This window comes from Nerophis ophidion, linkage group LG05 (assembly GCF_033978795.1).
Source record: "Nerophis ophidion isolate RoL-2023_Sa linkage group LG05, RoL_Noph_v1.0, whole genome shotgun sequence".
NCBI classification, from domain to species: Eukaryota; Metazoa; Chordata; class Actinopteri; order Syngnathiformes; family Syngnathidae; genus Nerophis; species Nerophis ophidion.
The window spans coordinates 36,683,377-36,705,718 of NC_084615.1; the positions used below are offsets into that span (position 1 = coordinate 36,683,377).

The 22,342-nt window shown below is 39.6% G+C and overlaps 1 protein-coding gene across 3 annotated transcripts in view; it reads right to left on the bottom strand.

Annotated features, from left to right (window-relative positions):
- Positions 1 to 22,342, bottom strand: part of lpin1b (lipin 1b) — a 43,588-nt gene that overhangs the window by 20,446 nt on the left and 800 nt on the right. For 2 of the 3 annotated variants that reach the window (XM_061900741.1, XM_061900740.1), the window contains exons 2-4: positions 11,954 to 12,157; positions 11,794 to 11,889; positions 5,294 to 5,580 (exon numbers count right to left, since the gene is read on the bottom strand). In XM_061900741.1, the coding sequence (XP_061756725.1) occupies positions 5,294 to 5,580; positions 11,794 to 11,889; positions 11,954 to 12,157 (587 nt within the window). Of the gene's footprint in view, positions 1 to 5,293; positions 5,581 to 11,793; positions 11,890 to 11,953; positions 12,158 to 13,654; positions 13,870 to 22,342 lie in introns of those variants that run through there. The other variant, XM_061900742.1, reaches the window with a different exon arrangement.

The following is a 22,342-nucleotide window of genomic DNA, read 5'->3' on the forward strand; positions in this document are numbered from 1 at the left end:
CTCTAATCAAAGAGACTATTTAAGCCTGTTTGGCCAGTCAGTCGTCCTGGCGACATTGCTATTTCATGCCATAGATTCATGCTCTGTGTTGATGGTTTCATTCTCTTTTCTTGCCACAGTAAGTCTTGCCTGTTTTCATGCGATTCCATAGTTTCATGTTTTATGTCCTAAGTCTATATTAGGTCTTAGCTTTTGTTTCCTTTGTTAAGTTGTACCTTAGCTTTGAGCGCTTTTTATTTTTACCCCTTTCATAGTAAGAATTTAAAATGTTCCTACCTTCAACCCGTGTCCAATATAGTCTGATTGCATCCCGGGAGAACAAATCTTGCAGTAAGCTGCGAAAAACCCTCCGAGTTGACTCAATGTCTAGGTCCAGAGTATATAGTCACCAAAAACAAATGGACAATGAAGGTGAAGGCAAAAGAGTGAGGAGTGTCCTGACCAGATACATAAATCCCTAGATTGATTGTTGTAAAATGTTCTTTGTCATTGTTTACTTTTACATGTCCATTAAAGATTTGATCAATTTATGATGGCTCATGTGTGATTCACTACAATAGGGCCCCACAGCACATTGGATTCTAGTTAATTGAAGTACCACAACACTGGATATTGTTCAGAAAAGTTTAATTTAATTTAAGAACTTGCACACAAGGCAACACTGGAGGCGACTATGCAGTGTGCATTTTCTGCGCATGCGTACCAGATCGCGTTGTGCCGGCGGTCGGAGGTGGTTGAGGGGGCCTTAAATGACCGCTGTGTGTGTGGACAAGGATAAAGTTAGGTGGGATTTACCCTGGATAACCTTAGCCGGTTTACTGTAGAAGGGGCCTAAGGCTGAATCCCAATTCTCCCCTTGCTCTCGCCATCGGGCCTCGTTTTGCATGTTCACATTAAGCAAATGGTGTCACAATTCTCCAAAATGAAGGGCTAAGGGCCAAGGGGAAAAACTAAGTGTGGTCTCGTTAGTTTTCTTGAAAAACAACATAATCGCCATTGCCGATTCATGCCTTTCAATGTCAATCATTAACACTGATCCTCCCTGGCTAATATGGTGTCTATTTTTAATACCCCGACCGACAAGCTTGCAGCTATTTATGTATCTCCACACAGTTTGGAGCCGCTCCCCCAAGTTAATAATAATCACCTCCACTGCGGCAAATAAACTGCATTACTTAATACCTTAAGTAACATTATCAAGTATTAAGTTGAAGTCAAACATGTTACACACCGAGAACAAGCCAGTAGCAGTCCTGCTATTAGATAGCTAAGCTAGTCTCTAAGCTAGCTAAAACAACAGAACTAATGCTTATCAAACTTTAAGAAATGTAAAGTAAGAAGTTAATAACAGATGGGTTACAGTACTAGATTATTAAGAGTTAGGGATTAGGTCCTGGTAGACACAGAAAGACTTTGAGGGCAAAAAGGATTTCAATGAGTTACAGATCGTAGCTTTTGTACCATTGACTTTGTTTCGCTCAAATACTTGTATGTAATAAAAGAGAATAAGAAACTAGTTTAAACAGTGTGCTGATATTATTAAACTGTCAATAGCACAGCAAATTGATGAATATACAGTTCAATAATGTGATCGGTATCAGTACTGATATCAGCCAATCTCACTAATGGATGATCGGTATCAGCACATCCCTTGTCCCAACCACATTTGCAACCGAGTGTTATTAAAAGAACGCTAGGTAGAAAGCCCATGAATAAATGTAAGTGATTACAAACATTATTTGTTTTCATGGTACTGTAATTAATTACCAATACTGCAGGTAAATTTGACCATGTTGGAATGTTGTTAATAAAAAATGTCATGAATAATTAGACAGCTAATCCATCCATCCATTCCTTTTCCACCGCTTATTCCCTTCAGGCTCGCGGGGGGCGCTGTAGCCTATCTCAGCTACAATCGGCCGGAAGGCGGGGTACACCCTGGACAAGTCGCCACCTCATCATAGGGCCAACACAGATAGACAGACAACATTCACACTCACATTCACTCACCAGGGCCAGTTTAGTGTTGCCAATCAACCTATCCCCAGGTGCATGTCTTTGGCGGTGGCATGAAGCCGGAGCACCCGGAGGGAACCCACGCAGTCACGGGGAGGACATGCAAACTCCACACAAAAAGATCCCGAGCCTGGGATTGAACTCAGGACTACTCAGGACCCAGGTAACCCCATTACCAACACTGCAGGTAAATTTGACCATCTACTTTCAAAATTTACATTAGATGGTTAAGAATGCTGTTTATTTTTATTAATTTTTTTAAATCGCTTGTCATGATGACCAATTAACACAACTGATTTACATATTGTAGCTTCTGTATACTGTGTGTTGTTCGCCTTTTATAAATTATGTAGTGCATCTTAGTGTAGTATGTTTACTGCATCAAAACAGCTTAAAGGGGTGAAGAAGTAGCATGAAACAAGTGGGCTTCCCCTTTCTGTCACAGACAAAACCCTAATATCAGAGCTGTACGCTTAGCTTTTTCACTAGGGGGCACAGGTGCAACTAAATTAAAAGATTTAGTACAGAAACATTTTTGTAGCACAGAAAAAAATGTGGAACGATATAAAATGTCCTAAATAACACAATTTTACTATTAACACTGAAACAATGTGCACAGTAACACACGTGCACTCAGATTTTTAAACACAATCCTATCATAAGCCTTAATGCAATCCTCAATTAAACATCCCTGTCCCACAGTTTTTTATAGTCCAGTCATACTATGTCATGCAATGTACTGAGCTCCACATAACATGACTGACATCTAATCACATGCAATTATATTACTGATCATAAAGCTAGTCATACACATGCCAGAATGACCAGTGATGCTGATAGGTTTCCAATGTAGTGAGTCCCCAGAACCCCCAAATGGCGATTTGTATCAGCCTATGGAAAATTCAGTAGGATCCCTAAAAAAGAGGCTGTTTGCTACCTTTATGCGCATGTCAAGAGGACGCTAACGTTCCAAAGTATTTTAAGCAATGTGTGTTTTATAAAGAAGAGACAAAGTTTGAAATTTGTACAGGTGACGTTTACTATCGTGAGTCTGATCATTGGATGTGAAAGCATAAAATATAGCTGCAATTTTCTGCTGACCAGCAATAATATACTGAACAAAAATATAAACGCAACACTTTTGTTTTTGCTGCCATTTCTCATGAGTTCAACTCAAAGATCTAAAACTTTTACTATATAGACAAAAGTCCTACTCCTCTCAAATATTGTTCACACATATGTCTAAATCTGTGTTGGTGAGCATTTCTTCTTTGCCAAGATAATCCATTCCACCTCACAGGTGTGGCATATCAAGATGCTGATTAAACACCATGATGATTGCACAGGTGTGCCATAGACTGTCCGCAATAAAAGGCCACTCCAGAATGTGCAAATTTACATAAACAGTGTGCTGATATTGTTAAACTGCCAATAGCACAATAAATTGATAGATACACAGTCACACACATCAAGTTTGTATCTTTAGTTGTTTAAATAAAATCTGCGTGACTAGCTAACTGATTTGGTAGCAGCTAAGCCAGCATGTTGTGAGACCAACGATGCTGTGTACACGTGACGGCGTCTGCGCTGAGCGCATAGTGTTGATATAGCGTCTGTATGATCTGCTGACAACAATGTTTCTGTTCCCAAATCTTACTCTATTTCAGTGGTCAGCAACCTTTTCGAGCCCAAAATCCTTGGTCCAAGCCAAAAAACAAATTCTAGACCTACCTCTGCAACAACTACTTTTTTATATTTTATACGTTTTGGCTTTTTCTCATTGTGTTTCTTGCTCTTTTTCCAATTTTTTCGCTCATTTTTTTTTGTTTTTTGTAATGTATCTAGGGCACTGGTTCTTAACCTTGTTGGAGGTACCGACCCCCACAAGTTTCATATGCGCATTCCCTGAACTCTTCTTCAGTTAAAAATAAAATGTTTTTTGTTTTTTTTTTCAAATTCTAGACAAAGTTATATGTTTCTTACTGGTGCAGAAAATGAACCGTGCATGAACATCATTTTGTACAAAGAACAAAACCAACACAGTGCATGCATGAACTCACAACAAAATACACACCTGCAAATCAGTGTGACTTCTGCTGTTGCCTTTGAGAGACCAGTTCAGATATGCGTTGCTTCACTTTGGCAAGTGCCACTCTTATGTCATTTTCGCAGCTAAGTCTGTTCTTTTTCTTCGTTTTCCACCCAGACATACAATATTAGTACACAGCTCATGAAAAACAATATTTTTTGTTATTGACATCGTAAGTGGGGGGCCAAAACACTGATATTAAAAAAATATCTAATCAAATGATCTCTGTCATTTGATTATAATAATATAACATTTAACTTGTTATTTAGTCAGGTTTGGGAAAGGTGTGCTGCTGGTGAGACCACAGTGCATGTGCACATCTGGCGTCGCTCAAGGAGTTTTTGAGTTTGCTCACGCATATGGAAAATTAGAGGGGACATTGTTTGGCGCCGATAGGGAGAAGTTTTAATTTACACGATGAGTAGGGTGAGTCTTGACTTCCGCGGCGGAGGCTCCGCCGAACCCCTGAGGCCTACTCACCTAACCCTTAGGGTTCGCTCGAACCCAGGTTAAGAACCACTGATCTAGGGCCATCGGCCACAGATGGCCCCTGTGCCACACTTTGGGCACCCCTGTTATAGAAGCTAACTGTATATGGCCACTATAGCTTCAGCACCGTACTGGGAGTTACCCTCATCTGGTCGTTTATCTATCACATGTTTTTCCAAGCTGAAACTTATAGCCCAACAACATGTTTTCAAAACATGTAGCAACATTCCAGTCTATGGCAATTAAGCTACGAGTTTAGACTTTTTCTCTTTCTCTAACAGTAGAAAAAATGTCAGTGTTTACATTTTGGAAAGTACATAATAAAATATCTGGGTTGCTTCAGCCTGAAATGAGGTCAAGAATTGTAAGACAACACAAGTGCCAGCTCATATTAAACATGACATAAAGCGATGATATATCACTGGGCTTGCATTCTGAGAGCAGCATACAGTATGTGGTAGAGTAGACGCTGCATGCCTGACCCACATACTGCACATGCTGGACTGTTGTTGGCCCAACCAATGCTTGTGTGACACACATTACATTTTTGAGAGGAAGTAATCACGTGCTGATGTTTTCCATATGTTTTCTCCGCTTTATCAGATTTGTTGAGCGCAGCTGGTGTAAGCCTTGTACACGGTAAAGGGTTCAGTGACTCCACCAAGCAGTACAATACATTTCCTTGCTCTTCTTGCTCACCTGTTGATCTCCATCTCCTCATCAGAGCTGATGTCAATGGTGAACATGTCCTCATCCTCCGAATAGTCGCCGCTCTCCTCCCTCTTCAGGGTGTCTGCCCTGGCTTTCCTCCTCCTCTTCCTTCTCTTCTTTATCGTCGTCGCCACCGCGCAAGTCTCTCCACCGCTCCCCGCGGAGCCCAAGGTCTGTACCTGAGGCCCAGAATTCTTGGCCATCAGAGACGAGCTCATCAGAACCATATTCTCCGTCAGGATGGGAGAGGTCGCCAAGTAGGAGGGAATCACTTCCTGTTGACAGTTAATAGGTAAGATCAGTGATTCCCAATCACTGTGCTACGGCACATGAAACATGATCTGGGAAATTAGCCATCTGAACAAGTATTTATTTTCCTGAAATAATGTATCTTTGTTCATCGATGCTGGCACTTACAGTGACAAACAAAACAATAAAATGTGTTTCCACTAGATAGCGGGATGTACATAATTTACCTGCATATTTACCTGCATGTATGGCAGTGCAGCGTGAGAATTTTTTTATGTAAAATAATATGTGCCTATGCTCAATAAAGGTTGGGAAATTAGGGACTGTTATGATATGCTGTGATGTATAAAACTGTAGGTTCGTCACAATACCAGAATTTCAATAGTCGATACCGATCAATTTGCATGATTCTCAATACTTATTTGATACCACGATAAAACAAAAACAAAAATCACTACTTTATTGAACAGTCAAGTGTTTAACATCACTGTGCTTTAACATATTTTTGCACAGAACTTAAATTGCAGTAGCAGCTGCCGAAAGATAAGTATATATTCAAAAAAGAACAGCAAAGGTCTGTGGCCACTCAGTACATCACAACAATTTTGTACTTTTATAAGTTAAGTTAAAGCACCCATGATTGTCACACACACACTAGGTGTGGTGAAATGTGTCCTCTGCATTTGACCCATCCCCTTGATCACCCCCTGGGAAGTGAGGGGAGCAGTGGGCAGCAGCGGTGCCGCGCCCGGGTATCATTTATGGTGATTTAACACCCAATTCCAACCCTTGATGCTGAGTGCCAAGCAGGGAGGTAATGGGTCCCATTTTTTTTTATAGTCTTTGTTATGACTCGGCCGGGGTTTGAACTCCCAACCTACCGATCTCAGGGCGGACACTCTAACCACTAGGCCACTGAGTCACAAATAACAATAATAGTTTACTATTTTGCATTCTAAAAGGAACAGCATTGGCGCTGAGCCTTCAAGTACACTAAATAAAACAAACAATATTGTTTGATATTATTTCAATATGGCGGTAGTGTGACATCCTCATGTAATTTCTAATGAAATGGGCTAATAAAAAGGCTCAAAGATATATATACATATCTATTTGTTGATAGAATCACAATTGTATCCTTCTCTCATTACATTATATGCGATGACCAAGAAGAACGCGGAGTTGGAATATAACTACAACACTTTATGAACATATCTATATACATATTTATATAATATTTACATATTTATATAATATGTAACTACAAGCTCCATTCACAGACAGAGTCGCGTTGCTTTTATGAGCGGTCGAGCGAGTCAAAAGCCGGGGGGGAAAAAATATATATTTATTTTTATTTTTGGCGGCCGTAATTTTTTCGTGGCGGGCCGCCACAAATAAATGAATGTGTGGGAAACCCGGGTATTATGTATTTATACTTTTGACAACAAGTGGTATAGCGATTTATTTGCTCGCTGACAGCAATTCTCACCATTCAAAATCAATTCCTGCACATTTGGGCTCTGTTTCTGCATGTAACCTTGCTTTTTTTGTATCTGGGGATTGTTATGATATGCTGTGATATAATAAACACACGTTACAGCTTAACAGCAACTTCTCTCTCCATTCGCACTGGAATTTCCAGCTGTTTTTGTATTTTACCTTGGTTTTAGTTGCATATTTAGAGTCATGATTAACATGTGCCTTCTTTTCCTCGTGTCTCTGACAGCAGGCAGAACTGAAAACCCATTTTTCAGTTCTGTAAAAGGAACATATTGCATTACACTTCCCTCTGAGAAACTAGAGAACTTTCCAGGAGTTTCTGCTTGTGTGTACATGAAGCTGAAAAAAGGGAACAAATGTTTTGAGAATAGAGGTCACGTTTTAACTTCCCTCTGCCAAGAAAATAGTTTCAAGAAAAGAACCCCCTCTGTTCTGATTCTTTTCCCAAGACTCAGGAATCTGACAGTGGTTAAAATAAATCATCCGCTTCCCTTGTTAATGCTGGCCCCCGCAGCAGTTTATGGCTGGTTTATTTCTTTAAAGCTCCACACATAGTTACATGCTCATAAAGACATTATGCCCTAACCCCCAAAGGGAACGTGGACGATGGAAAATACAAAATCCAAGGAGTGGGAACATTGACTTCTTTCATAGTTTTCCATGAACCAAATTCTGTTTGGTGCAAGGCATGAAAAGCGGGAATAAAGACGGCCAAGATTTAAAAATGTAAGCCTTGAATATAGGTTAGTAAGCTCTGCGTCTAGCCCTGTGGTAAACAGAGGAACAATGTTGCGCTAAAATGGAAAGAGAAAATTCCTGACAGTTACGCCAACTCCGCACACAACCTGAACTATTTTTTCCTCCATCGTGTCAAAACTACAAGTCAGCACTGTAAAGTGTTTTTAATTTCAAATCATATTTTCTTTGAGTGTCATATGGTGACAAAAGGCTGCAAATGAGACAACTGGAAACCCCCCATCACCATTTTTGTTTCCTTGACTACACAACCAAGCACAATATTAGAAACAGCTCTCAGCGTCATTTAGTGTAAACTTTAACAACTAACCATATAAATCCAAAATGTGGCACCCACTCTAATAACGCTGAGCCCCGGACAATCGAGTACATTTGAACACAAACTGACACTTTCTATTTTCCCCTGCATGGACCGTACACTCACGTTTGTACTGTAGGAATAAAAGCCTCCACTCAAATAAACATCTTAAATAAATAAAGGCCAGCAATTGAGTAGGGGGTGTTAACAGTGTGTCTTAAATAGGGTTAGGTACGTACCTTGGTTTTAGGGTCATGACTTGGTTCATTTTAAATACAGTAAAGGAACCAAAATGCAAAACATAACACAATTTTACTTTTGTGTAAACAGCCCTAATTAATTTATACAAATTAAATGTATTGAACCATGGTTACAGGTTTGGTAAGTGAATGTTTCGGTAATTACATTTTTGTTTAATGAATTGAAATTGAAATTATTTTATTTTAAAACAAAAAAAAATATTTTGATTAACAAAGCGGTCTTTTTTTTTTCATTGTCAACTAAATCTAAGGAATCTATAAAATTTAAATCTAATTTGTTTAGATTTAAATTTTATATTTCATATTGAAAAAATAAATAAACCACCAGTCAGCGAAATAAAAAAATAAAAAACAGTCCAAACAGATGTATTCTTATATTTTGACACTGCAACCGGAAATTGCTGTTTAAAGACAGACAAAAACAGTGTGGTGCTGTATGCTGTGTTTATATATGAAGACTAGGAATGTCAACGTTAAAGGCGTAAACGCATGTGATTAATACCAAAAATGATTGCATTATCAGAAATGACTGAAGATTAATCACACTATTTGTTTTGACTTCACCTTAACCCATAAGGCAGCACGCTTTGTTACACGGTCAGTTATCAGGCTACATTCCAGTTAGAATATGAGTTATGATAGTCCAAGCGGTGTGCTCGGTAGTCAATTTCGCTTCAAAACACACTCCAACAAAACTTTAGATACGACTAAGTTAATTTGTTGGTATTGCAAGGACAAACTTTCTTCTCATCGGTGCACAACAAGTTTAAATCACCATCTTAAACCAAAACACGTATTTTAGGGTAGCGTGAGCGAGAACGCTACATCGACAACAAGCAGAGGACGACAAAACGCTGCCAGAGTTTACCCGAGTCAATGGTAATTTGTAAATGGAATGTTGCCAACAAAGGTACCACAGTTAAGTTAAACAATGCCTTTGCAAAATGGACAGCCACGGCGTGTTGGCCACTTAACATCGGTGAAAACGAGAACATATCATGCATATCCCAAAAGGTGACCCGCAGTACAAACTACCTTTGAAGTGCAACAAGGAGTGCAGAAGTGTTTCTTGTTTTTGTTTGTGTGGATGGACGGATGGAAAATGAAGTTCAAATAATTTGTTTTTCAATTTGCATTCATTAAAAGAAAATGTAATGACCAAATACACTGACCAAGGATTTCAAATTGTGTTTGTTCTTTACGTAGTTCACCAGGAAGGCGAAGTATAAACATTTTTAACGACAGACTAAGGCCGGGGTGTCAAACTCATTGTAGCTCCGGGGCCACATGGTGGAAAATCTATTCCCAAGTGGCCCGTAATGGTAAAATCATGGCATGATAACTTAAAAATAGAGACAACTCCAGTTTGTTTTCTTTGTTTTACTTTAGCCAAAGAACAATCACATTATGAAATCGCACAAATTACAACGAATCCTCCGGACAAAACACCATGAGCTTTCCACTTCATCTCATCCATCCATCCATTTTTTACCGCTTGTCCCTTTCGGGGTCGGGGTGTATCTACAAAGCCAGGATTAAACTCTAAATCACAGTCTTTCTGGGATTGAACAAAAAACAACATGTAAACTCTTCTAAGTATCAAATACCTCCTTTGTCATGTCCACGTATCAATCCAGTGCTAACTCAACCAACCGTAAGAAACAGGTGAAAACTATTCAAAAGGGTTAAGTTCACTTGTCTTTTGTTTCACAAAGACATTTTGGGGGGCCAAATGACGATGTGTACAAAGCAGAAGACATAAAACGGCAGGTTTTAGGTTTCATGTGGGTTGAGGAGGAGGAGCCACAGTAACCCTTTACTGTATACCTTTGCGTACCCCCGGTATAAACCGTTTGCTTGCCGAACAGAATTGCTATTGTGACATCCAGTTGACACACTAAGAACAGCAGTTTCTTTTGTTTAAAAAAAAAGCTGCTAATATTTATATTTGGCAAACTCATCACAAAGGCTGGAAAAAACCTGTTCACGGCCCGTACGTTTGACACCCCTGGACAAAGGTTTTCAAACTCTGGCTTCTCCGTCTCCTTCCCAACGTGTTCTGCATGCTTTTGTCTCTATGTTACTGCTACAATGACTCCTGCAAGACTGCACTGTATTTGTTTACGGCATAAACGTGTAACTATAACACGGGGGAGCTACGCGTCCTGTTCGTGTGAGGACTCACCTCTGTACCGTTATGTTTCGAACTTAAAAAATCCAAATACATGTACAGTTACACCTAGGGCTGGGCCATATGGCCTTTTATTAGTATCGCGATATTTTTAAGCCATGTCACGATGCACGATATATATCTCAATATTTTGCCTTAGTCTTGAATTAACACTTGAAGCATATAATCACAGCAGTATGATGATTCTATGTGTCTACAATAAAACATTCTCGTTCATACTGCATTAATATTTGCTCATTTTAAACTTTCATGCAGAGAGGGAAATCACAATTAAGTCAATTTACCAAAACTGTATTTATTAAACAGTTATTAGGCAATGGCACAAACATTCATATCATTTCAAAACAGAAAGTGCATGATTGTCAGAGATATTTTAAAACAACCTTTTAGTGCACTTTTGTGCATGATGTCACTAAGATGACATATCAAAAAAACACTAAATTAAAGTGCACTTTTGGTACAAAATGCAACTACAATAGTTTGAAACAAAAAAGTGCACTTTTGTGCATGATGTCACACAAAATATTTCAATAACTGTCAAATAAAAATGAGCTGCATAATAGGAAATCAAATAGTGTATGTCCTTCGCTATGTGGTAGGTTACCGCGGACAGTATCTCCTTTTGTTGTTGTTTGTGGGTATGGCACTGAACAGAGATGTTGACATGCAGAGTTTCAAGCACTCTTCATTCTCTCGCGGGCGACTTTTCAAATGATGCTACAAATTAGCAGTAGGTGCTACTTTTTGTAACAACGCTTTTGCCGCATATTTGTTCGACATCTTCCCGTTTGAAGCCAAACCACCACCAGGCGATGGACCCTGTGCTGATTTTCTTGGGAATTAATTATTCCATCATGTTACCAGATTTGCACCTTCTTTCTCTCGTATTACCACTCGCACCTCTCTGCTAGCATCACAGATAATGTTACCCATGCTGCTACCTCTCTGCTCAACGAGGGTGTATGACGCGACGGTATGTGACATATGTAAGAAGGTGCGCTTGTTTTATGTCTTTGTCAGAAGGAGAGACAAGAAAGAGTGAGAAGAGCCTGTAGCGTAATGCCCGCAGCTAAAAGCAACTGCGTGAGAACGTATGCTCGAATATCACGATATAGTCATTTTCTATATCGCACAGAGACAAACCCGGGATATATCGAGTATATTCGATATATCGCCCAGCCCGACTTACACCCCTAGAATATATCACTGCTAATAGTAATGGCGGTTTGCGTACCTGATCATTTTCCATTTCTTGAACAAAGAAAGCCTCTCCATTCTCCCCGAGCTTCATATGTAAATCCACAGGCTCTCCATTGATCTCCATGTCCACCTTCAAAATCAAGAACTGGATTAGAAAACCACAAAAGATCCAAAAATATAAACGTTTTCCTTACCACTTTCTCTCTGGACTGCAGGACGCCCATCTTGCCAAAGCGGACGTGGAAGGGCGAACACTGCATGGAGCCATCGGGCTGTCGCACCACAATAACATCAATGCAGCCGGACAGGGTGGCCGGATTGAGGCCTCTGTACAGCTCCTTCACCTGGACGAAGACCTGACCTGCCAGCTGGCCCACGTAGTTCATGGTTTGACGGGTCTGGAGGAGACGGCAGGGGAGATAAAACAAGTATGAAGGGAGTTGTTTACAACTTAGTGGAACGAGGTGGAGGGGTGAGGTTATTCCACGAATCCGTTCTCTGGTATGGGTCAGAGGTGCTGGTCAGAACTTGACACTTTGACCTCATTGAAGCATGTCCTGACTGTTTCTCGTTTGCTTGACACTTGAGTTCACAAGGCATGAGTGGCATAATGAAAGGGATGTCATACAAGAGACGTGTTGACGAGACACCAGGAATGCTACTGTTATGTTTTCTTTGAACGGTGACACTTCTGGGAAGTTTCTAACAGATTATGTGTGTCTATTCAGCAATCGTCAGAGGTCACTGACATAACACCGGAGGAAAGTGCAGTTGTACAAAATGTACATAAAAAAATAAATGGTAGTTTTGGGGTATTATGAAAGCAGGGGGTCATATTGCTTAAGAACAAGACTCAAACAATGTCTTGTTTATTTTTTTGTATGTGGGAAAGTTACCATGCATGATTAAGCCCTGGTTACTGGGTTTTTCTTGTCTGAATTGACCACATACACACTGAAAACAACCAATATGCGGACTATATGGGATTAACCTGGGATTTCAATGTACAACTTGTGCCCCTCGGGTAAGGCAATCAACTACAGTTTTTAGAGCCTCCATTCATCCTCACGGCTGACACCAGACGCCGTTTAGGATCACTTTCCAAAAGACTTGTATTAACACCCAACGTCGCCACCTTCTTTTGAGGACACCAGGAGCTGATTCTAAGAAGCATTATTGAAACATTTCCCAGCAGCAAGTCTAACTCTGGAACCTTCCGGTTCTTACATTATCAAGTGCACATTTCCTGAGAAGGGGCTCGTGTTCAAAGCTGCACACCAGCTATGATGTCTTAAAATAAACATTATTGTGAAGCAGATGAGGCAGAAAAGACAGAAATGATTTTGGAATGTAAATTCCCAAGTCTAGGGAAAACAGTCACTTTCTTTATTTACAATGGAGACATTATCCATCCTTCCATCCATTTTCTACCGCTTGTCCCTTTTGAGGTAACGGGGGTCGCTGGAACCTATCTCAGCTGCATTCGGGCGGAAGGCGGTGTACACCCTGGACAAGTCGCCACCTCATCGCAGACAATGGAGACATTATATTTTCGGAAATAAAACATTTCATACACTCAAGGATTGTTTTTGTTGTTGTTTTAGATTTATACTTTTAAATGCACATTTACACTATATGTTTACACTTCTACATTATTTTTGGTGCCAGTTTTGAGAAAAGAGTTTACTTTTAGCTAAACGATCAAATAGTACGAAAACCTAATTGAAACAGTCATTGAATAACTTACTGTATACAACAGAGGGACACTTGCGGTAGGAAATGGATGGATGGAAGTTATAACAAGATAATAAAGAATGGTTTAAAGTATTTTAACATGTACGTTACTGTGTGTGGAAAGCCACTTATAGATAAATTGTTTAAAGATACAATCTTACCTTCTGACACAAACACAACGAAGCACTTCCTCAGCGGTGAACGACCAAATAGGCGGACATTATTTTTCTTTAAAAAAAAAATAAGTCTAGAATCACTTTAATAGCTGTAATATACTGCCACCGATCAAAGAAATGTTGAGAAAACGACCAAACCAAGTCCAAAAAGAGACATTTAATATCTCCGCAAAGCTGACGCCTGCCTTGCTGGTGACGTCACCAGCAACTAAAGCCCGCCCACCAGCCAATCAGCGTGCAGATCGCTAAAACCTCAAATTCCTCGCTGTAAAGGGGGAAGTGTTTTTCAGTGTTTTTGCGGGTCATTAATAGCTTTTAAACCCGCCATCATTTGTAAAATAAATTAATTACATCTGTGCAGCATGATTGTGTTTTTAGAAACAGACACGTGGCATCAGACCTGGATTTTTCTTGCACAATTTCTGCTGCGGGTGGCTGTAGTGACGTCACCGACTCGGCCTGATGCAGTGAGGTGATCGCTTGAGCCAATCACAGTTCCTCGATACACCACGTGCTGTTGAATTCTTACGTTTTTAACCTCAAATTTATTTTTTTGTAGTGTGAGCGTGTGCGTGTGTGTGTGTTTGTGTGGGTGTGTGGGTGTGTGCGTGTGAACGTGTGTTTGTGCGCGTGCGTGCGTGTGCCTGCCTGTAAGCGTGAGTTTGCGTGAAAGCAGGGTGCTCACAGTCAACAAACTATCAAAAAATTATTACAAAAACTACCTTAAATGATCCATCCATTTTCTGCCGCTTGTCCCTGAGTGAATGAAATGGTTTACTTTTACATTTGTATTAAAGTTGAAAAGTTAAAGTACCAATGATTGTCACACACACACTAGGTGGTGCGAAATTATCAATTTATGTCCAGCCACAACATAATCTGCATCATTGTTATATTCACTGTGGACCTTTATGGGCAATAAATCTTCTGTCCTAGGGTCAAGCCACAGCCATAACAATCTTTTTTTATGTTTTAAATTGCGTTTTTAATGGTCATACAACTATAAAAATATGTTCACCACATTCTTGATCAGGGGTGTCAAACGTAAGGGCCCATAAACAGGTTTTGCCGAGTATAAAAATGAGCCAACATTTTTGAATGAAAGAAACTGCTGTTGTAATTGTGTGCACTACATGTCGCAATAGTAACTATTTGTATCTCTGTAGATAATGCTACATATGTAAAAAAACAAACAAAAAACACATGATGTAACCAAACTACAAAAATGACATCAAACTACAAATATAATAACATCCTGTAATTTGATTTGTATATTATTTTTTATCTTGATAGATTGAAAATTAATACCATGAATTGATTAACGTGGACCCCGACTTAAACAAGTAGAAAAACTTATTCAGGTGTTACCATTTAGTGGTCAATTGTATGAATATGTACTGAACTGTGCAATCTAATAATAAAAGTTTCAATCACTCAATCAATCAATCAAAGTTGACTGATGAACATCCCATCCATCCATTTTCCTACCGCTTATTCCCTTTAGGGGTTGCGGGGGGCGCTGGCGCCTATCTCAGCTACAATCAGGCGGAAGGCGGGGTACACCCTGGACAAGTCGCCATCTCATCGCAGGGCCAACACAGATAGACAGACAACATTCACACTCACATTCACACACTAGGGACCATTTAGTGTTGCCGATCAACCTATCCCCAGGTGCATGTCTTTGGAAGTGGGAGGAAGCCGGAGTACCCAGAGGGAACCCACGGATTCACGGGTAGAACATGCAAACTACACACAGAAAGATCCTGAGCCTGGGATTGAACCCAGGACTGCAGGACCTTCGTATTCTGAGGCAGACGCACTAACCCCTCTGCCACCGTGAAGCCACTGCTGAAGATTATCACATCATTTATTCAGAAAGTATAAAGAGCAACAAATGAAAGTAGAATACTACTACCACAACTTGTAAGCATAAAAAACCCAACATTATGATTTGTGCATTTTCAGAATGTGCTTGTTCTATTTTTAAACAAAAAAAACAATCGGAAGTTGTCTTTATTTTTAAGTTATCATACTGTGATTTCACCAGTTCGGCCCAATTGGGAGTATATTTTTCTCCATGTTTCCTCCAATTTAAAATGAGTTTGACAACCCTGGTCTAGATGCATTCCCAAAAACAATAAAACGGCAAGTCACATTAACATTTGATGTTTTACTTTTTTGATGTTTTCCACTGCAGGCGTGAGAGAAGTTAACTGCGAGCTAAGACAAACACGTAACTTTTTTATTATTCTTGAACTTGCCATTTTGGACTGGTCAGCCATAACGTGCACTGCATGATTGATTGATTGATAGATTGATTGAAACTTTTATTAGTAGATTGGACAGTTCAGTACATATTCCGTACAATTGACCACTAAATGGTAACACCTGAATACATTTTTCAACTTGTTTAAGTCGGGGTCCACGTAAATCAATTCATGGTTTGGTCTCTATGCTGCTGCTTTACCTTTTCTCACCATATTGTGGAATTAGCCATATTGTATGTACAGTATTATTTTGCAAAAGGTTCCATTTCCTGTTCTATGGTTGTCGTTCTTTTGTCCTGAGGTGGCTTCACACACGCACAAAAAGGCAAAGCCAAAGCAAAACCATTCTGAAATCTCAGAAAATATGTTGAAATCCGGGGGGACTTGATAGATCTCACAGCAAGCGCAGGTAATGTTAGTTTTGGTATAAATATCCTAGTTTGTGGCAGAACCTCTTGTTTACTTGCTTGACGTCAGCACAGTAGTCATTGTATCTAAATGTAAATGATTCATCATGAGATCTAATTGGCCCTGGAGGCAGAATTCTCGCCTTTTTCTGTTGAGTCAGCAAGGGATGGTGCGGCACAGTGCAGAGCCTCTGATTGGCTCAGGTTGTTGTGGCCTGAGGGTCATATAAGGTGACAGGAACATGAGTTAATGCCATCATACACACGAGAGATTATATTTCCTTAATGGCAAATTTGTCTGTTCGTTTGTTGAGACCCATGCCATCCAACCGGACTCATCCCGACAGTTAGGCCCGCCCTTGCGTTTAGCGCTTTTTGCAGTGAAACCTTGAAAACAGCAGAACATTTTGTCACATAAAATATCTTTGACAGGTGTTTTTGCAGTATATCTTTTAAAACAGCGTAGCGCTCCTGTCATGTAGATTATTTTTGTCTCCCGATTTTTGCTGTAGCTTCTAAAAACATCCGAACGATCCCGTTGTATAGAGGTTAGCCCAACCCGGGGGTCAGCAACCCGCGGCTCTCTGGAGCTTTTTCAAAAATGTATGGAAAATGAGGGGAAAAAAATATAGATGATATATTTTTTGTTTTAATATGGTTTCTGTAGGAGGACAAACATGACACAAACCTCCCTAATTGTTATGAAGCACACTTCTTTTATTAAACATGCTTCACTGATTTGAGTATTTGGCGAGCGCCGTTTTGTCCTACTAATTTTGGCTGTCCTTGAACTGTAGTTTGTTTACATGTACCGTATTTCCTTGAATTGCCACCGGGGCGCTAATTAATTTAAAACCTCTTCTCACTACTGCGCTTACCAAAGGCATGCGGTAAAAGTAAGCATGTGCTAATTATTTTAAAACCTCTTCTCACTAAGGCACTTACCAAAGGTATGCAGTAAAAATTTGAGTGTGATGTAATCTTGGACTTTAAATCCTACTGAATAACTCTTAATATTTTTCCCTTTATGCGATTTCAAATTACCGGTATTGAAATCAGCCTCCTCCGTTTTGAAGATGATGACAGGGGAAGTGTCACTCGTGACGTCACGAGTTTGACCAGGCGGTAATACTAAGCATGCGCTAATTATTTTGCGAAGCGAGTTTGACCTGGCAGTAATTCAAGGCAGGTGCATGCATACTATATGCCATGTAGTAATTCAAGGAAATACGGTATAACTTTCTCCGACTTTCTAAGACATGTTTTATACCACTTCTTTTTCTGTTTCATTTTGTCCACCAAACTTTTAACGTTGTGCATAACTGCACAAAGGTGAGTTTAGTTGATGTTACTGACTGATACTCAGACATATTTGGTCAGTGCTTGACTGCAAGCTAATCGATGCGAACATGCTATTTAGGCTAGCTATATGTACATATTGCATCATTATGCCTCATTTGTAGCTATATTTGAGCTCATTTGGTTTCCTTTAAGTCCTCTTAACTCAATTTATATCTCATGACACACTATCTGTATGTAAGATGGCATTTATTTTTTTAGCGGCTCCAGCCTTGTCAATATGGTTCATTCAACATTTTAGGTTGCCGACCCCTGGCCTAACCTAACCAACTCAATGGCCTAGTGGTTAGAGTTTCCGCCCTGAGATCGGTAGGGTGTGAGTTCAAACACTGGCCGAGTCATACCAAAGACTATTTAAATGGGACCAATTACCTCCCTGCTTGACACTCAGCATGAATACTTGAAATTGGGGGTTAAATCACCAAATATGATCCCCGAGCGTGACCACCGCTGCCGCTCACTGCTCCCCTCACCTCCTAGGGGTGATCAAGGGTGATGGGTCAAATGCAGAGAATAATTTCGCCACACATAGTGTGTATGTGACAATCATTGGTACTTTAACTTTAATCTTTAACTAGCATTTATAGGTTCTTAAAAACATCAAACGACTCCTTTTGGATGAGCATTTTTTGCAGGAGCATCTTATAAATAGAAGATCAATACTGTCATTTAGAGGAAGCAAAGCTCTTATTCATATAGCTGATCTTTTACTGACTAGTCTTTTGTGTGTGGTATGTTCCTTAAATGGCAGAGTGCTCATTAACAGTGACGATCTTCAACTAACTAGTGTTTTTTTGTGCAGTGTGTTCCTTAAAAACCGCAGTGTGTCTGTAATATGAAGGATCTTTGACTGACTAGCTTGTTTTGCAGTGTGATCATTAAAAACAGTCTGTGAATGTCATAAAGAAGATATTTTACTAGTTTTTCGCAGTAAGTTCTTGAAAATAACAGAGCGCTTCTTTTGATACAGAGGATAATGGTCTTGGACCTGCATATTTTGCAGGATACCTTCTTAAAAAGAGCAGATCACTACCATCATATAGAGGATCTTCATAGTGTTTTTTGTGGTAGGTCTTTAAAAACAGCATTGTGCTTCTACATGTTATAAAGACAATCTTGGACAAGCATTGTTTTGCAGCAGGTGAGAGTGCTCCTTTCATAAGGAGGATCTATGACTGGGGTTTTTGTGGTAGGTCCTTAAAAACAGCAGATTTCTTATTGATATTGTCAATCTTTGACTGACTTGTGTTTGTTTGCAGTGATTCCTTAAAACGGCAGCGAGCTTCTGGAATATAAGGCAAGGCAAGACAAGTTTATTTACAAAGCACAATAGCTAATTCCTAAAAAACAGCAAACCACTACTGTCATATAGAGGATCTTTGAGTACCGTATTTCCTTGAATTGCTGCAGGGCATATAGTATCCGCCTGCCTTGAATTACTGCCAGGTCAAACTCGCTTCGCAAAATAATTAGCGCATCCTTAATATTACCGCCTGGTCAAACTCGTGATGTCACGAGTGACACTTCCCCTGTCATCATTTTCAAAATGGAGGAGGCTGATTTCAATACCGGTAATTTGAAATCGCATAAAGGGAAGAAGATTAAGAGCTATTCAGTAGGATTTAAGGTCCAAGCTTACATCCCACTCAAATTTTTACTGCATGCCTTTGGTAATGCCAGAGTGAGAAGAGGTTTTAAAATAATTAGCACATGCTTACTTTTACCGCATGCCTTTGGTAAGCGCAGGAGGGAGAAGAGGTTTGAAATTAATTAGCGCCCCGGCGGCAATTCAAGGAAATACGGTAGTCTTTTTTTCTGGTAGGTCTTTAAAAACAGCATAGTGTTATAAAGACAATCTTGGACAATCATTTTTTATAGAGCACAATTGCTATACAAGGCAATTGAAAGTGCTTTACAGAAAATTAGAAGAGAAAAATAATCATAAAAGTAAACATTTTTCAAATTAAAATCATAAAATAAAATCACTACAAACAGTAATATTAAAATAAATATCAAATCAAAGTGTAGATAAAATACCTTCTGGAAGGCCATTCCAGATTTTAGGAGCACAAAATTGAAACGCGGCCTCTCCATGTTTTGATCCTAACTCTGGACCACTCCCTGAGGTGCTCCGAGGCCGAGATGGTTAATATGGTTCTAAGATGACAGAGATGTATTTTGGCTCAGGGACATGAAAAGACTTGTACATGAGCAGAGCTGTTCTAAAGTCTATTCTCTGAGCACAGGAAACCATTGCGGTGACTAAGCACTGGCTGTGTGGTCATATTTCCTGGTTCTGGTCTTTTTATAAAAAGAATCTTATTGTGTAAAGAATATTTGACTGACTACTGTTCATTTTAAACAGCAGACTGCTTCTGTGATATAGAGGATATTTGACTAGTGTTTTTGGGGTATAGATCCTAAAAAACATCAGTGCATTCATATTAAGGATCTTTGACTGACTTTTTTTTGCAGTATCTTCCTTAAAACACCAGAGTGCTCCCTTGATATATAATCCCTTTGACTGATTAGTGGATTCTTTTACAGTATGATCCATAAAAAACGCAGACAGTTAATGTCATATAGAGGATCTTGGACAAGCATTTTTGCAGTAGCTACCTAAAATCAACAGATCACTAATGTCACTTTTAGTGTTTTTGTGGTAGTTCTTTTAAAAAAAAGCAGAGTGTTGCTGTTATATAGACCATCTTGTACGAGCAATTTATTTTGCAGCTGCATGTTTTTGAAAATATTAGAGCGCTTCTGTCATATGGAGGATCTGTGACTAGTGATTTTGTGATATAGGTCCCTAAAACAGCAGCGTGCTAATTTAAATAGCAGATCATTGACTGGTTAGTGTTTCATGCAGTAATGTTCCCTTAAAACAGCAGAGTGCTTTTGGGGGGTTCTTTGACTAGTGTTTTTGTGGCAGGTCCTTAAAAACAGCAGAGTGCTTCCGTAATCTACAAACCCTGTTTCCATATGAGTTGGGAAATTGTGTTAGATGTAAATATAAACGGAATACAATGATTTGCAAATCATTTTTAACCCATATTTAGTTGAATATGCTACAAACACAACATATTTGATGTTCAAACTGATAAACTTTTTTTGTTGTTGCAAATACTCATTAACTTTAGAAATTGATGCCAGCAACACAAGACAAAAAGGTTGGCAAAAGTGGCAATAAATACTGCTACAGTTGAGAAATGCTCATCAAACACTTACTTGGAACATACCACAGGTGTGCAGGCTAATTGGGAACAGGTGGGTGCCATGATTGGGTAAAAAAAACAGCTTCCCAAAAATGCTCAGTCTTTCACAAGAAAGGATGAGGCGAGGTACACCCCTTTGTCCACAAGTGTGTGAGCAAACAGTCAAACAGTTTAAGAACCACGTTTCTCAAAGTGCAATTGCAAGAAATTTAGGGATTTCAACATTTACGGTCCATAATATCATCAAATGGTTCAGAAAATCTGGAGAAATCACTCCACGTAAGCGGATGACCGTGACCTTCGATCCTTCAGACGGCACTGTATCAAAAACCGACATCAATCTCTAAAGGATATCACCACATGGGCTCAGGAACACTTCAGAAAACCACTGTCACTAAATACAGTTCGTCGCTACATCTGTAAGTGCAAGTTAAAGCTCTACTATGCAAAGCGAAAGTCATTTATCAACCATTCCAAAAACGCCGCCGGCTTCTCTGGGCCCGAGATCATCTAAGATGGACTGATGCAAAGAGGAAAAGTGTTCTGTGGTCTGATGAGTCCACATTTCAAATTGTTTTTGGAAATATTTGACATCGTGTCATCCGGACCAAAGGGGAAGCGAACCGTCAAGACTGTCATTGACGCAAAGTTCAAAAACCAGCATTTGTGATGGTATGGGGGTGAATTAGTGCCCAAAGTATGGGTAACTTACACATCTGTGAAGGCACCATTAATGTTGAAAGGTACATACAGGTTTTGGAACAACATATGCTGCCATCTAAGCGCCGTCTTTTTCATGGACGCCCCTGCTTATATCAGCAAGACAATGCCAAGCCACATTCAGCATGTGTTACAACAGCGTGGCTTCGTAAAAAAAGAGTGCGGTTACTTTCCTGGCCCGCCTGCAGTCCAGACCTGTCTCCCATCGAAAATGTGTGGAGCATTATGAAGCGTAAAATACGACAGCGGAGACCCCGGACTACTACTGAAGCTCTACATAAAGCAAGAATGGGAAAGAATTTCACTTTCAAAGCTTCAACAATTAGTTTCTTCAGTTCGCAAACGGTTATTGAGTGTTGTTAAAAGAAAATGTGATGTAACACATTGGTGAACATGTCCTTTCCCAACTACCTTGGCATGTGTTGTAGCCATGAAATTTTAAGTTAATTATTATTTGCAAAAAAAACAAAGTTTATGAGTTTCAACACCAAATATCTTGTCTCTGTAGTGCATTCAACTGAATATGGGTTGAAAAGGATTTGCAAATCATTGTATTCCGTTTATATTTACTCCAAACACAATTTCACAACTCTTATGGAAACAGGGTTTGTAGAAGCTCTTTGACAATAGCAATTTCACAGTATCCATCCATCCTTTTCCGCTTACTCGAGGTCGAGGGAGAGCCCCCGCCACCCGGCGGAG